The sequence below is a fragment of the Canis lupus genome, chromosome 2 (assembly GCF_048164855.1).
Source record: "Canis lupus baileyi chromosome 2, mCanLup2.hap1, whole genome shotgun sequence".
NCBI classification, from domain to species: Eukaryota; Metazoa; Chordata; class Mammalia; order Carnivora; family Canidae; genus Canis; species Canis lupus.
In genome coordinates this window covers 60,628,345-60,644,543 of record NC_132839.1, presented here as the reverse complement: position 1 = coordinate 60,644,543, position 16,199 = coordinate 60,628,345, and the positions used below count along the sequence as shown (strand labels likewise).

At 51.5% G+C, this 16,199-nt stretch overlaps 1 protein-coding gene across 1 annotated transcript; it reads left to right on the top strand.

Annotated features, from left to right (window-relative positions):
- The first annotated feature begins 7,763 nt into the window (after positions 1-7,763).
- On the top strand, positions 7,764-15,190 carry GRPEL1 (GrpE like 1, mitochondrial). The gene is made up of 4 exons (XM_072802899.1): positions 7,764-7,921; positions 9,779-9,938; positions 11,110-11,191; positions 13,991-15,190. The coding sequence occupies exons 1-4, from the start codon at positions 7,818-7,820 to the stop codon at positions 14,335-14,337; spliced, it is 693 nt and encodes a 230-aa protein (XP_072659000.1). The 5' UTR covers positions 7,764-7,817; the 3' UTR covers positions 14,338-15,190.
- Positions 15,191-16,199: the final 1,009 nt, after the last annotated feature.

The window sequence follows — 16,199 nt, the reverse complement described above, 5'->3', positions numbered from 1 at the left end:
GACATGCTGCCCATCTCCGCATCCATCCTCACACAGTGCTCTCCCTGTGTCCACATGTCCCCTTTCTTTTTTTTTTTTTCCCTAAGATTTTATTTATTTATTTACTCATGAGAGACCCAGAGAGAGAGGCAGAGACACAGACAGAGAGAGAAGCAGGCTCCCTACAGGGAGCCTGATGCAGGACTCAATCCCAGGACTCCGGGATCATGCCCTGGGCCAAAGACAGACGCTCAACCACTGAGCCACCCAGGTGCCCCCACATGTCCCCTTTCTATAAGGACACCTACTGTGTTGGACTGGGGCCCAGCCTGGTGGCCTCATTTTAACTTGATGACCCCGCAAAGACCTTGTCTCCAAATCAGGTCACATTCTGAGGTCCTGGGGGTTAAGACCTCAACATTTAAATTTTGAGAGGGCACAATTTATAAGGTTCTGGACCTGGTAGTTTTGTTTGTATTTTCTCATCCATTGTAGATTTACAATGTAAATGGGCCATAACATGGATCAATCTTGTTTTTGTGAGAAGTAGGTAATTTATTGGTCTTGCATGTTTGACGATGACGATGCAGAGGACCTGCCCAAAGCAAGAGGCTTCGAGCAGGTGCGACGCCCTTCCATTCCTGATTCTCTGTCAGGGTTTCCCTAAGCATGTCCATTCCCACTTCTGGCAAAATGTTTCCAAACCCGTATCAGGTTTTTTATTTTTTTTACATTATTTTTTAAATTGCGGCAAAATTTATACAACTTAAAATTAGCCATTTTAGCCACTTTTTAGAGTACAGCTCAGTTACTTTACGTACATTTACTTTGTTGTGTAGCCATCACCCCATCCATCTCCAGAACTTTCCAAACAGAAACTCTGTCCCCATGACACACTCGCTCCCCCGTCCCCTCCTGAGCCCCTCGTAACCGCTACTCCTGTCTCTACAGACTTGCCTATTCGGGGTATTCCCTACAAGTGGAATCACATAATATTAGTCCTTTTATTGCCTGGCTTGCTTTCGCTGAGCACAATGTTGTCCAGTTTCAACTATGTTATGGCAGGTGTCGGAATCTTCTTCCTCATTAAGGCTAAATAACATCGCATCGCACGGATGGGCCACACTGCGTTTCTGTACCTCCATCCAAGGGCCTGGTGCCTCTTCCACCTCTCAGCTACTGGGAACAGTACTGTCACAAACATGACAAATGTCTCTGAGTTCCTACTCTCAGTGCCTTCAGGTGAACACCTAGGAGTGCAATTTCTCATCCCAGATACCTTTAATGTTCAAAAGTCTTTAGGCGGGGATCCCTGGGTGGCGCAGTGGTTTGGCGCCTGCCTTTGGCCCAGGGCGCGATCCTGGAGACCCGGGATTGAGTCCCACATCGGGCTCCCGGTGCATGGAGCCTGCTTCTCCCTCTGCCTGTGTCTCTGCCTCTCTCTCTCTCTCTCTCTGTGACTATCATAAATAAATAAAAATTTTTAAAAAAAGTCTTTAGGCCTAGGCACTTGGATCTTACCTGATTGTCTGATAAGTTGGTAGAAACCAAAACATCTCTCCATGGATTTCTAGATGGAAACTGTGGAAACTCAACAGTTCTCTGGAGGGCAGGGTGAGGCCTGGCATCTGGCCTCCTTCCTGGGCTTCTCTACTCGGCCCCACTCACTCTGCCTCCACCCCACCGACCTGCCCAGAGGTGGGGGACCAGAGCCCCTGATGCAAGCAAGCGTCATGCTTGGGGGCAGGCTGGAGGGTTTCCCTGCAGCAGGCGCACAGTCTTGTCATTGAACGGATGTTAGGACTCGCTCACACTGTCTGGACGCAGCTGGGATGAACCCCCAGATGGGGAAACAGGGGGAAAGTAGCAGCAAAAGTCACAGTGGGAGTCAGACGTCCATTGGGTCTGAAAAGTGAAATAACACGGGGACTGAGGTTCCCAGAGCCAGAGCACACATGCATGTACACGCGCGCACACACACAGAGACAGATACACAGACACGGCTCCAGCTCAAGCTCTGGCCCTGGGTTCTAGCCTTGTCATCGAGATCATGGTGAAGCAGCCACACTGTGGGACCTCGATGCACTTACCAAGACAGGGAACAGTGGGTGCTAGAAAGAGCATGAGGCCCAGAGCACCAGAGGGTGGCACTTGCACCCTGGACTCGGCATGGTCCCTCCTCTGTCCACGGGGGTTACAGCCGCGCCTGCCCCTGATGTGACCATCAGGAGGCACTATGGGGACAACCGTCAGTGGTAAGCGACAGAAGCCCGGCTCAAAGCAAATTAGGCACATGGGGCCTATCTGTACGTGGCTCTTCCGGCGGGGACAGGTGTGGACATGCCTCATGAATGAAGAAAGGACTTCCAGGATTTTGGCTCTGGAACGGGGACTCGGACCCTCAGACCAGGGTCTCCCGCCTTCCTTCCCCCGAGGCCTGGTGGGCAGGATCATGGGGCTCCAGACACCCGTCTCCTCGCGTGGGGACCCTGGCACATAGTGGGTCCTCGGAAAGAACAGGCAAATGATGCTCCCTTCCCGCAGCCATCAACACCACCACCATCACCACCAGCAGCAAAAGAGAATCATCCTGCAAAACCTCCTTAAAACATTTTACATGTGGGTCATCTGGGTGGCTCAGGGGTTGAACATTTGCCTTCTGCTCAGGGCATGATCCCGGGGTCCTGGGATGGAGTCCCACATCGGGCTCCCCGCAGGGAGCCTGCTTCTCCCTCTGCCTGTGTCTCTGCCTCTCTCTCTCTGTGTGTCTCTCATGAATAAATCTTTAAAAAAATAAAACATTATGTGTGTTTTTGAAACCCAATTTTTGAGAAGCAGGTTCTGGACCAAAGTGTGTTTGCTTCCTACCCAGAGGCTGCTTGTTCCAGAAACAAAGCTCAGCACTGGCCGTCTGTGGCACCACGTGGGGCTCTCAGGATGCTGTTTGTGGCTCATGGCGTGGGCAGACAGGCGGAGGACTGGCAGGAGGATAGGCTTCTCCCCAGGGTCACAGGCCTGGCCAAGCCCCAGTTTGCTTTCCTGTGGCCTTGCATCACTGGCTTTGTTTCTGGAAAAGATCTTTAGTTTTGCAAACTCCCTTTGGAGAAGGTGTTTTCTGAGTTTTCACACCTCAGGGAAAAGCGGTCCAATGCGTGACGACACAGCTCTAATTTCATGACAAGGGATGACATTCTGATCTAGTCACCAGTGAGCTTTTTCTGCTCAGATTTCCCAGGGGCCCTGGGGCTTACATCCACTCAGTGGGGTCACACTGAGCACCAGGCCCTATAACCACAGGCTGCTGAGATCCACCACGGAGAGAACAGACCCCATGGGCTTGTGATCAATCCTAGCTCAGGGTCAGGGGGGAAACAAAGAACACAGGCCCTCAGCTTCCTCCCAGGGATGCGAGAGAGCTGCAGAAGGTGGGGGAAGGCTGCTGCACCGAGGTGACCCCACCATTTGCATCTTCCATTGCCTCTATAATAATCCCCGTTATTTTTCTAATGAGAAACCATCCGTCCTGCCAATCCTCACCCACAGTGCTTTTCGTGGCTCTGATTTCTTTCTGGCTGATGATAAATTCAACCAACACACAGGAGGGTTCCAAATGCAGGGGGCTTGTGGTGAACAATTCAATCAGCCTTAGATTCAAACAATCTCTCATGTCCACAGACTTTGTAAGAAGCTCTCCCTGGGATTTGAAGGGCTTGCTGCCTCCTCCCTCCTTCCTTCAGGTAAGCCAAAGCCACCCTCTCCCCACCTCTGGGGAAGAGAAGCCTGCACCCACAGCGGGCCCCTGACCACACCTGGAGCAGCTGGTTCTAACTGCTGTCTGTCCAATGTTCTCAGAAAACATGCTGAGTTACTGTTGCATTAGCTTTCTTCTCTGTGCAACTGCTACGGCTTTTTGCAGAAAGCTTTTTTTTTTTTTTCTTTTTTCAGATTATTTATTTATTTATTCATGAGAAACAGAGAGAGAGGCAGAGACACCGGCAGAGGGAGAAGCAGGCTCCATGCAGGGAGCCTGATGTGGGACTCGATCCCAGGATCCCAGGATCACGCCCTGAGCTAAAGGCAGATGCTCAACCACTGAGCCATCCAAGTGCCCAGTTATTTCAATGGGAACCTCTGTGGCCCCTTCTGGTGGCATTTTCTTACCCAGAACATCCTTTCCACTCGGATCCAGCATACTAGGGACAAGTGGTGGACAATTTGCTTCCAGAAATCAGGTCCCTCGTCCTGACAGGTCTCCCAACCCTGGTTTCCTTGGGGCGAAGGATTTGGCCACCAAAACAAAGGAACAATCAAAAGTGGGCCAAGAATGAGCCTGGGTGATGAAAAAGGGAGCAAGGCTTATGACTGATCCACTCCACATGCTGAGATCCAAAACACAATCCAATAAAGCCCAGACTATAAAGGTAATGCCCACCCTGCATGATTATTTGGTGGCCTAGTGCACCCCAGGCCTCACAGAATCAAGAGCCGGCAGGCAGGGCTCCCAGGGGGTTCCTTCAGGTTGCCCATGGAGTCCAGCTCCGGGCAACAGCAGATCTTCAGTTCCTTGCTGACAGTCAGCCGAGGGCCACCCTCTGCCCCCAAGGCTGCACACTGCCTTCACTTTCACACAGCCCTTCCAGCTCCCAAGTGGGAGAGGCCATCCAACATGTTCTCACGCTCTGAAGCTCTCTGACATCCCCTGCTGGAGGAACCTCTCCACTTTTAAAGGACTCCCCAAGGTCAACCCCATTGGATAATCTCCAGGAAGGCCAACTGGCTTGAACCTTTTGTTACATCTGCAAAGTGCCTTCAGAGCAGCATCAGAATTTGTGTTGGATGGGATAACCAGAGGATGGGTATCTTGGGGCCCATCTTTAGATGGCTACCACACCTGTTATGCCCATTTTCGTTTTAGAGATGGAAAAAGAAAGTGGGAGAAGGGCAGACGGAGAGGGAGAGACTCTCAAGCAGACTCCATGACCAGCATGGAACCCAATGCAGAACTTGATCTCAGGACGGTGAGATCATGACCTGAGCAGAAATCAGGAGTCAGACGTTCAACCAACTGAGCCACTCAGATGCCCCGACCATGCTTTTTATTGGTTTATTTCAGAGTTGGACAAAAGGATGAAAATCCATGTCCCTGCTCAGGGACAATGGTAATAATGCGGTTTGTGGCAGGAGCCAACACTCTGGGTGGACAGATGCAGGATCTGGCTTCACATCTGACGGCCACACGGAAGTTGAGATTGGTCGAGGGAAATATACAAAAGCTCTGCCTTGGGGATCCCTGGGTGGCTCAGCGGTTTAGCGCCTGCCATTGGCTCAGGGCATGATCCTGGAGTCCCGGGATGGAGTCCGCGTTGGGCTTCCTGCATGGAGCCTGCTTCTCCTTCTGCCTGTGTCTCTGCCTCTCTCTCTCTCTCTCTCTGTGTCTCAAATAAATAAATAAATAAATATCTTTAAAAAAAAAAAACTCTGCCTTTTTCTGCCTTCATGACCTTGAAGAAGTCACCTAACCTGGCTGGGCTTTGTCCCCTCATCACCATATTGTATGCTGATCTGAAAGGACCTCTGCCCAGAGCCTGGCACCCACCAGCTCTCGTCTATTGTGAGGATCACACTCACAGCCACATGCTGTTGAGCCATCTGTCTGCACAACTCTCACCTGAGGACGCCTTCTTAAATGTCACCCCCTCCTTGTTGGGGGCACCATACACCATTTAGCTTGTTTTTCCCACATCCCCACCCGGATCACCTGTGCCCTTTGCTGAAAGTGTGTTCTGTGGGCTGATCCAGGATTCTTCCCAGAGAAGCGGCCTCCTCGCCATGTGGAGAGGACCTGCACTGAGTTGATGAAGGCCTCAGGGAACTACCTGAGCTGGGTCCCTAGAGCAGTAGCAAAAGGCCATCTTTGTATGTAATACCCCAGCTCCCTCTTGGAGCAGTTCCAAACATGGCCACCAGGTGGCAGCACAGGCAGCCCCTGTGGAGGGAGATTCCGAGGGGCAGGACCCAGACTCCGGGCTTGGCTTCCCGGCAGGCCTGCACCAACTGTCCCCAGGGTGGCATCACACTGCCACGACCCGTGCTTGTCTCTGTCTCGGGACCAAGTGGCTATAACTCTCTGTTGATTGCCCTCATGCTGCACTGTAAGCTATTTGGGATGCCCATCTGATTCCCTCTGAGCCCAAAGAGGTTAGGAAATGAATATTTGTCTCTTTTAAACTTCACAACATAGGACGCCTGGGTGGCTCAGTGATCGAGCGTCCGCCTTCAGCTCAGGGCGTGATCCCGGGGTCCTGGGGCCCGAGTCCTGCACTGGGCTCCCAAGAGGGAGCCTGCTTCTCCCGCGGCCGGTCTCTGCCTCTCTTTCTCTGTGTCTCTCATGAATACGCAAAATCTTCTAAAAAATTAAACTTCACAATAAATATGATCACCGTTCTACAGGTGAGCGGATCCAGGACTGAGGCCAAGGGCAATTAAGTGGCTTGCCCAATGTCACAGCCAGTGAGAAATATGACATCATTGTTACATTTTATTAGAGGAAATTTCCAATATACGAAAGAAGAGTTATGACTCAGATGGTATTCACCATCCAGCCTCAACTATCAACATTTTGCCGCTGAGTTTCTCCTACCCTGTTTTTGTTTTTACGAGAGTATTTATCAAGCCAATCCTAAACACGGTGGCAATATAGTACAAATACTCCTGTTTGCATCTCTAAACCACCGGGCCACCCTCTCTCCTTAACGTGACTCCTTACTAATACTGTTCGTGTTCGCATCTCACTTTGTCACAAATATCTTTTGTACCGTTGGTTTGCTCTATCATGATCCAAATAAGGTCCAGGCACCCATTTAATCATGTCTTCAAGCGTCTATTGTCCACCGGCTCACTTCCTTCCTTCTCCTCCAGCCCCTTAATCAATCCACAAGCCGGGTCATCGTTCCACACAGCAGCCCACCTCCTGGATCTGGCTGCTCGCCTGTCCCTGCAGCGGGCACAGACTCGGCACAGAGTAGGTGTTGGCTCGACATTTTCAAGGATTTTAATGAGAGCCGGGCAAAGAGCAGAGGCTTGGTCCTCGGGAATGTGATCCTCCGCCTGGGCGGGACCACGGGCTCCAGCTTTCCACCCTGCGGGAGTGGGGGAGGCCACGGCTCCGTCCCTCCGTCCCTCCGTTCCTCCGTCCGACCCTCCGACCCTCCGACCCGGGGTGCGCGGCAGGGGCTCCCGCCGTCCCTCCCGCCGGCGGACGGGACTTCGGGCCGGCAGCGCTGGAGCAGGAGCCAAGTCGGAGCGCCCGGGACCCCTCGGCGGGGCAGCAGCCCAGGGGCGGCTCCTGTGGAGATGGCGTCGCCAGATGAATGAAAACGTCAGGACCCAGGGCACCCCGCTGCGCCCCCGCGCCCCCCCCGCCGCCCCCGCCCCGGCCCGCTCCCGCAGCGCAGGCGGCGGAAATGCCGAGGAGTCGCGCAAACCGAGTCTCGCGCGCCCAGCGCCGCACTTCCGGCGCCCCGCCCCCCCACGCTTCTCCCCCATTGGTCGCACCCTGACCGCGCCCCGCCCGCGAGCGTCTCCTCCCACAGTTCCCTTGACCTTTCACCTCCTCACCTTCTGGGGCTCCGGAAGCCCCAGGCCCCGCCCACCAGGGCGGCGAGGGGGCGGGGCGAGGGAGAGCTGTGCAGTGACCCACAATTATTGGGTAGCACCGTCTGTCCATCAAAGGGGAAGCGGCTCCGGAATGGCTGGAGACACGCGGTTGGGCGGGGAAGGAGACACGGGTCTGCGCGAGTGGCCAGGCCCTCGAGGGGGCGAGCCAGAGGCCTCCGCGCATGCCCGGTGCGTGCGCAGTGCCGACGGCGGCGACGACAGTCATGGCGGCTCGGTGCGTGAGGCTGGCGCGGCACGGCGTCCCGGCTTTGGCGCTGTGTCTCAGGTGAGGGGCGCCCGGCTGCCTGTGACCCAGGAGAGGCGCGGTCCCCAGGGCGGCTCCTCCTCGGGCGGGGCCCTGCGCCGCGTGGGCCCGGGAGCGGGCGTCGTCGGCACGAGCGAGCCGCCCCCCCCCGGCGCCTGCCCCTCGGCCGGGGCCTCCGGCGCCCACCCGCCCGCGTGGCGGCCCCTCGCACCCCGCTCGACCCTCCAAGGCCAGGTCGCGCGCGGGGGCCGCGGGGGGCGCTCGGGCTCGTTCCCCTGCGCCGCGGAGGCTCGGCGGCCGGTGCCCTCCTGCCTGCCCCGTGAGGTGTGCGGCGGGGCTTCGGCACCCTGGGCCGGGGGAGCGCACCCGCGTGGGCGGGACACCCGGCGGGGGGTGAGACGCGGTAACCCGGAGGGCCGTGACCGCCCGGGTGCCTGGGGGAGAGGCTTTTATTTTTGGCCACGTAACTCGTGGTTTTGTTATCTGAGCTAATCGCCAGGAAAGCGTCGCCGAGGTAGGGTTAGTTTCTGGCCTTGACAGCGAGTACTGTGGCAAGGGGCTCACGTCGGGGAGTGAGCTCCCAGGAGGGGCTGGCGGGCTCTCTGACTCAGTCTCCCTGTCCGAGCCCGCCCTGCTGCGTCCCTACCCCACTGCTCCCGGCGCCTCCGCGGGCGGGATGGCTGTGCCGGCTGTGACGCCACACCCCGCATCGCACCACGGTCAAGTTATTAGCTTTTTTAAATCACAGAATATGGTAGAGAGGTTCCTGCGTTCCAGCCCGGTAGTGACCGACTGGTGGATCCTTGGGTTCTTCTCCAGGCCCAAGACACGGGTCTGCATACACAGGACTTCTGGTTCGCCCTTTCAGAAGTGGCTTCGTGTTTTGTCCCTTTTCCTGAATCGCATTGTTGACTGCACAGCACACCTGGAGCGAATCACAGAGACGATAGCTTGACGCCCACTTTGGCAGCCGCACTGCATTCCAGACTGTGGAAGCACAGTGCAGTCCGGTGCCCCCAGCTTGTTGCTGCCCAGTGCTGCCAGAAATGTCTTTGTACACGTTTTCTGTACTGATAGCTCTCCTAGTCTTTGAGGCAGTTTCCTTTAATCTGGGAAGAAAATCGACTGTAGTTTGTTTTCAGATTGAAATGTGCAATTGAGAAGAACTTTTAGAAGAAATCTGAGTTTTAAAACCATTCTGTCATACGTTAATAACTTTGTGACCTTGGACTTAACCACGTAACCTTTTTCATGTGGGGATCAGATTGGATAACATCTTGAGTCACTTCCAGTATTAGGTTTAGTGCTCTTTGTTTCCCTCTGTACATCCCCCAGCTTTCCAGCCTCCAAAGCTGACTCCTTATACACATCTTTCAGAGGACCTCTGTACAAAGCCTTTCGTGCTACTCTGAGCCTCCCAAAGCATGGTTCCTCTTTTATCACTTTAAAACCCAAAATTATAGTACTTTGTAGATGTCTTTTTTGACAGTAAGTACCCTAGGGGCGAGATCTCTGCCCAGCCCATCTTTGTCATCAACATCAGCACTGGGCCTCATCTCTAATAGTAGCTACTCCATCAATATGTGATGGTTCTGCATGACCATCTCTCAGGAGGAGGTATGTGGAATGGAAAGAAGAGGTTAGTACTATGGCCTTGGTACACTGACATACTAGTTTAGACACATTACAGAAGATTTTATGTAAGTTAGCTGCTTGTGTACATAATGTACCATTTACTTTTATTAGATCTAAGATAAATTCTCCCCCGTAGGTCAGTAGCATGTAGTTTTAAATTATCTCAAATTCCTGAAATTAAACATCTGACTTTTTAGCAAAAAACCCATAGTCTTGATTCATAGTGTTGTGGACTTGGTTTAGGCCATCTCCTCGGCTGTTGTGCACAGCTACAAAACAGAAGAATGGCCGGAACTTGGAAGAGGATGTGGGTCAAAATGAACAGAAGACAGATACTCCCTCTACAGAGAAGACACTCATGGACGAGAAGGTCAAGCTAGAAGAGCAGCTGAAGGAGACCGTGGTAAGGTCACGCAGGTTCTTGTGGGGAAGTGTGATCTTTTGAACTCCAGGGGAGGTTCTTCAGACGACCTCTGGCCAGATGAGTTTGGTCATTTTTCTAAGAACTATGTGGCTTTGGTTCTGTCATGAGAGTCTTCACGTGCTGCCTAGATAATATTGAATTGAGACTTGAGACAGTCTTTACAAGTGAAGAGCACTGCAGCACTTAAGCTGGGTCTTAGGGGAAGATGGATTGGGGCCAGAGGTGTGGTTATGTGGTGCCCTCATGAGGGGAGGAGATTTGTGAACTAGTTAGAAGGATGCGTTATTACTTTACGTGAAAAGGCATAGGTGGCACAAATCAAGTTAAATATTTGAAAGTGATCATATCAAACACTATGCTGGCCCTATTCTAACCACCTTATTGATATTAATCCTCACTGTGAGTCAACTGTTAGAGCCCTGGTTATAGACAAGGAAACTGAGGCACAGAAAGGTTAGGTAACATTCCCCAGGTTGTTTAGCTACCGAGTGGCAGAACCCAGGTTTGAGCCTCAGGACCGTTGTTCTTCACCACTGCACTAGAATCACCTGCAGATGGAGGACGGGTGAAGGGCAGAGACGTGGAGCAGTGGGTCTGCATTCTGATAGAAGTGCTCAGGAGGTGAGCAGCATGACAGGAAAACTGGTGAGAAGTGGAGACGGTGCCAGCATTGGGTGATTGTTACCCACTCAGTGTTGGGACGCAGCCTTTGGGCAACAGTCAGAATACCAGCGGCTCACAGATGGGGTTTTATGTCTTCTGTGGGCTGGTGGTTCTCCTGAACCTCTCCTGGAGGCGTGGGATCTGGGTGCAGCCACCCCGACCAGCATTCTCGGATTCCCTGAACTTGAAAATTCTGTGGGAGTAAGTGGTCCATCCACGGGCCAGTGAGACTGTCAGAACCATGATATCCCTACCCAGCTGGTCACTGCAGGCTACACAAGGAAGTGACCCCTCAACCCCTACTCCCCCCTCATTGGAAATAGCGACACAGCAAAACTGCTTGCTTCTCAGTAAGCTGTGCTGCCTGAAGACTAAGATGTCATATATCATAACGGATGTTACTTGGACTTGGAATTTGTTCCTCTCACATTTGCTTTCTTTGTGCCATGCTTTATTCATGTAAATTTCTTCTTTGCCCCTTTTTTAGGAGAAATACAAGCGAGCTTTGGCAGACACTGAAAACCTGAGGCAGAGGAGCCAAAAATTAGTGGAGGAGGCAAAATTATATGGTAACTTTAGACACACTATCTGATATTGATCCTAGAAAAATAGGGGCAGGGAACGTGGGCGGGGTACCTCTGTGGATGTGGAACCACAGAATCAGCCAGGTGGGAAGGTGGGGAGGCTACTGGGTGTGTTCCCTCCAGTCAAGGTGGGTCTTTACAGCTGTGACCTGCCTCTAGAATTATAAGTGTAATTCCTTCAGTGAAGAGTGTGTGTCGCTCTTCCACGTGAAGACCTGGGTTAATCTGAGGGTATCTGAGGCTGCAGATCATCTCAGCAGGTCAGCCTCACTGATGGTCATTTCCGTAGCTCACTTAGCAGTAACATGTTAAAAAGATCTAAGATGCTGTCAGCAATGTCAGTATTTGGACACTTTTGTCACCGTCCTTCCCATTCTACGTTTGAGACCATTGAGGCTTAAATGACTTGCCGCTCATCACAAAGCTGGGGAGTGGCGGTAGCCATGCTGAGGCCAGGGCTCTCGACACCACGCCTGTGGTGTGTCAGTTAAATGTAAAGGTGCAGTCTGAGTCCTCATGGAACCGTCTGCTCGAACCGGCAGGCACCATTCTCCCACGTTATTGAAGAAGCCCCTCAGGCTCACAGCAACATGTCACAGACTTGCCCAAGGACAGACGCACAAGTACAGACACATGAGAACCAAGATCCAGTCTCGTGCTGCCACATTTAGCATGTAATGAGTTTCTTCTGGAAATACTTCTTATTCCTCTTTCTGGAAATGCCATTCGTTGGCTTCCTGTTGGCTTGGCCTCTAGATGTCTGGGTCCTTTGGGGAGCGGGGCCAGGCCTCCCTTCCTCTCGACATGCTCCCAGCCTGCCCTCTATCAGACCCACACACAGGTTGAGGCTCCGACATTTCTAGTGAGTTCTAGTCCCATGTGTCCTGTCGTTTACCCATTGTCTTCCCCTGGATGTCTTGTGGGTATTTTAACTTTCCCTCTGTCTGCTTTTCTTCCTTATTTTAGTAGAGGATAGTGTCCTCTTTCCTGGAGCTTACTTAGGGCAGGAATCTGAGGTGACCAGTTCCTGTCCCTCATCCTCGTATTTCCCCAATCCCACAAGCCCTGAGTGGCTGGCCCCCCATTTGTCCACTTCCTCCACTGCCATTACTCTGATCCCAGGCGGCGTCAGTACTCACCCTGCCACACTCCAAGCCAAAGTGATTTTGGAATACAGCCTTACCTCACTTTACTGTGCTTCATGGATAATGCAGTTTTTACAGATCAAAGGTTTGTTGCAACCCTGTGTTGACCAAGCATTTTTTCCACTAATGTCTGCTCATTTCGTGTCTCTGTGTCACATTTTGGTGATTCTCACAGTAGTTTAGCTTTTCATTATTACCATATTTGTTATGTTCTGTGGTCATACCTCACTGAGAGCTCAAATGATAATCAACATTTTTTAAGCAAAAAGATATTTTTAAGGTATGTGTGATTTTTTTATACATCATACTACCTACCGCACACTTAATAGTCTATGGCATAAACATAACTTCTGTATGTACTGAGAAACCAAAAAATTCATTTGACTCCCTCTATGAGATACTTGTTGTGTTGGGGTGTCTGCAGCTAGAACTGCAGTGTTTGTGAGGTATGCCCGCACAGTGTGACCACACCACGTCCACACATTCTGCTACTCCACCTGGAACCTTCAGCTACTCTGAGTCTGCCTCTTCCTGTGCACTGACTGTCCTTTAGTCCTTGAATGTTTCGATAACTCTTCAGGCCTTGGTTCACAGACTTCTCTGAGTCTCTAAGTCTAAATGATTAAGTTCCTTGGTATAATCTTTCCTCAGCCCTGAGGAATGCTCCTTCGTGGAGGTGGGATTTGTAATTGCGTCTATTCGTGTGATTATTTGATGCCTATCTCAGACCATACATTCCATGAGGGCAGACCATCCTGAGAACTGGTACACGCTTGATCCATGATAGACGCCCATGATTTTATCAGATAAGCAGACATTTTCCGGTTTCATTTTAAAGCAGGAGGGGAAAGTATTGTGACAAGAAAGTTGTACACTGGCATTGCCTCCTGCAGAGTTGAGTGTGAGGTGATGCAGTTGTGCCCGGTCTTGGCCTGGCTGAAGCAGATGCCCACTTGGAGCCCCCGGTCACCCCTGATTTCCATTTAGCATCTGTAGTCTTTAAATTTTTTTTTATTTATTCATGAGAGACATGAAGGAGAGGGAGAAGCAGGCTCCCCATAGGGAGCCCGATGTGGGACTCCATCCCCCGACCCGGGATCACGCCCTGAGCCAAAGGTAGACTCTCAGCCACTGAGCCACTCAGACATCCCTTATAGCCTTTTCTTGAAACCACAAGCAATTTGATACAATACACTGCCTTGAAGTTTGACTTCTCATAAATGATTTCCGGTTAGGTTAGGGTTAAGGCTTCGGTGTGTCCTGGGAACTTGGACCCCACAGTGCTGGCAGGGCAGCTGCCCCTCCCTCGGCATCATGTCCTTGGGGGTGAGGTGTCCTGTGGCTAAGGTGTTGTGTCCTCACCTGGGCCAGGATTGATGGCGAGATGGTTCTGCCCTTTGGGAGCTGTTTGTCTTCGTTCTTAATTAGCTGTTGTCTAAACCCAGAAAAGATCTCTTTTTTGGGCTTTATGGTAGGTTTTTTTTTTTTTTTTTTTAAACCTTTGAAATTTGAGGACAGATGAATAGTTTGAAATGTTATTTTTCAATAGTTTGTGCATGAGGTCGGCAGGGTGTTAGAGCTTTCTAGTCCCCCTGACGGTGATAGGGAATGCGAATGATGGTATCTTCACTTTGTTTAGGCATCCAGGGCTTCTGCAAGGACTTGCTGGAGGTCGCGGACATCTTGGAGAAAGCAACACAGAGTGTCCCAAAGGAAGAGGTTAAAGACGACAATCCTCACCTGAAGAACCTCTACGAGGGGCTCGTAATGACCGAGGTCCAGATCCAGAAGGTGTTCACAAAGCATGGCTTACTCCGGCTGAACCCCGTAGGGGCCAGGTTCGATCCCTACGAGCACGAGGCCCTGTTCCACACACCGGTGGAAGGGAAGGAGCCAGGCACGGTGGCACTGGTCAGCAAAGTGGGGTACAAGCTGCATGGGCGCACTCTAAGACCTGCCCTGGTGGGGGTGGTGAAGGAGGCTTAGCTGCCTCTGAAGGGCTTCCATGGGGTTTTTGTAATCACTTGCTGTCACTCTTGAAAGCCTGGTTCATTTTCTCTATGAGTACTTTTGACCCTTTCCCAAACCTTGTTGGAAAGCTTTAGTAACCAGTGGCTAAACAGAAAATTAAGCCGGTTGCGCAGATGTGTTCATGAACTTTAATTTGGGAGTCTGTTCATTGATTTCTAATACACCTTTAATAGCTGCGCACGCTTAGAGAACAGGCCGGCGGGTCACTACTGGACTGTGGGTGTCAAGGATAAAGCTCCAGCTGCTTAAAGCCTGGTGGTGTCCAAATCCCATGAACAAATAAAACACCTTCGGGAACCCTGCTGTTTGGCTGGCCGGCCACCCAGCCTCACCAGGCCCTCCGGCACCCTGGCACACAGGGTCCTGGGTGCTCAGCCCATACCTTCGTTCATTGAAGGGAAGGTGAGACCCTAAGCACGTTCCTTCCCGCCCAGAAAAGCTTCTTGATGCCCCTGCTGAAGAACACGTGTTAGTTCAGTTATAGTTCATTACTGTTCCAGCTGCTGAAATGCCCAAGCCCCAGCTCCCCCAGGAGACCGGGAGTGAGCACATGCATCTCAACAGGTCTCAACCGCCTTATTTTGCTGGTTACTGAATTTGAGAAAATCTTTTTTGCCCTGTTGTTCATCCATTTGTAGAAATTTTCAGATCTCTATTAGCTACTTACTGGAGACCTGAAGGTATTTTCCCTTATAAGATGGACTTTCTCAAAATCCGAGGACTGCTCGCTTGGTATACTTTAAATGTTAATGTTTAATTTTTAAATTTTATTTAAGAGGATTAAAGCCCTACTATGTTTATTTTCCTACTTTCTAGAAGCTATTTTGTGTCCTTGGGTGGAGGAGACCCACCTCCACTAAGCGTGACTTAGCTTTTCCATTCTACACTCACATCTTGAAGCGAAGTGCTTGACACTAGATGCGCGCTCAGATGTTAGCTTCCCTCCTGCCACAGGCTGGCCCAGGACCTGGCCTCTGCTGGGGGCAGATGTCCCACAGCGCCTCGGGTTGGCGACCAGGCAAGGGCCTGCCCACACTCAGAAGCTGGGCAAGATTACCCATGGGTCTACACCGCACCGTAGGCCCTGCCATTCCTCATTCACACAGAGTCAAATGAGCAATCTGTCATAAAGCAGAGAAAATACCACCTTCTAGTCTCTGCTAATAGGTACTTCTGCAATTGAAGGTTAATGCTATTAAATTCATTCACTGCATAAAGAAGGTGGGGCAGTTTACTCGTAATTTTCAGATATAGATAGTATTCCTAAAATTAAAATTTTAATTTATACCGTTTCAAAATATTCTTTTCTTTTCCTTTAAGCAATCTCAAGTTCTTGGTCAAAAACTTGCCCCAGAACTGCAGGCAGTGTGGTGCACTGAGAAAACCCAACTGGGGTCAGAGCTCCACTTTTCATCTGTGTAGCTGTGAGGCTCTCCTTTCACCTTCCTGCAACTCCTTGAAACTGAAACTATATAAAGTAATTTTCAAGTGAATTTCTCTGAGTGTGTGCAGCCCTTCCCTTGTCCAGCTGGAACCACCATCACTGGGAGGCTGCAGAGGCAGATGGGGATGTGCTTTGCCTCCACTGGGGGGGTCAGACCTGGTGACCGCATTCCCGTCCAGGGCCTAGGGTTTGCCGGGCCTCAGCCCAGACGTCAACATCTGGTGCAGACAACTGGGCCTTCACCACCGGGATCTGTGCAAGACTTGCCCTTTCCCAGCTGAACTGCTGCTTGCAGGGAAGGAGGGCAGGTGTGAAGGGATTTCTGCCTAATGGCAAATTTAACTCCTACTTTGGAGGAAAAACTGGTTTGACA

Bases quoted from the DNA above. Each gene is read 5' to 3' on its own strand.
- GRPEL1 (XM_072802899.1), top strand. From the start codon at position 7,818: ATGCCCGGTGCGTGCGCAGTGCCGACGGCGGCGACGACAGTCATGGCG. The intron at 7,922-9,778 runs GTGAGGGGCGCC...GACTTGGTTTAG, and splicing joins GCTTTGGCGCTGTGTCTCAG to GCCATCTCCTCGGCTGTTGT. The intron at 11,192-13,990 runs GTAACTTTAGAC...CACTTTGTTTAG, and splicing joins GGAGGAGGCAAAATTATATG to GCATCCAGGGCTTCTGCAAG.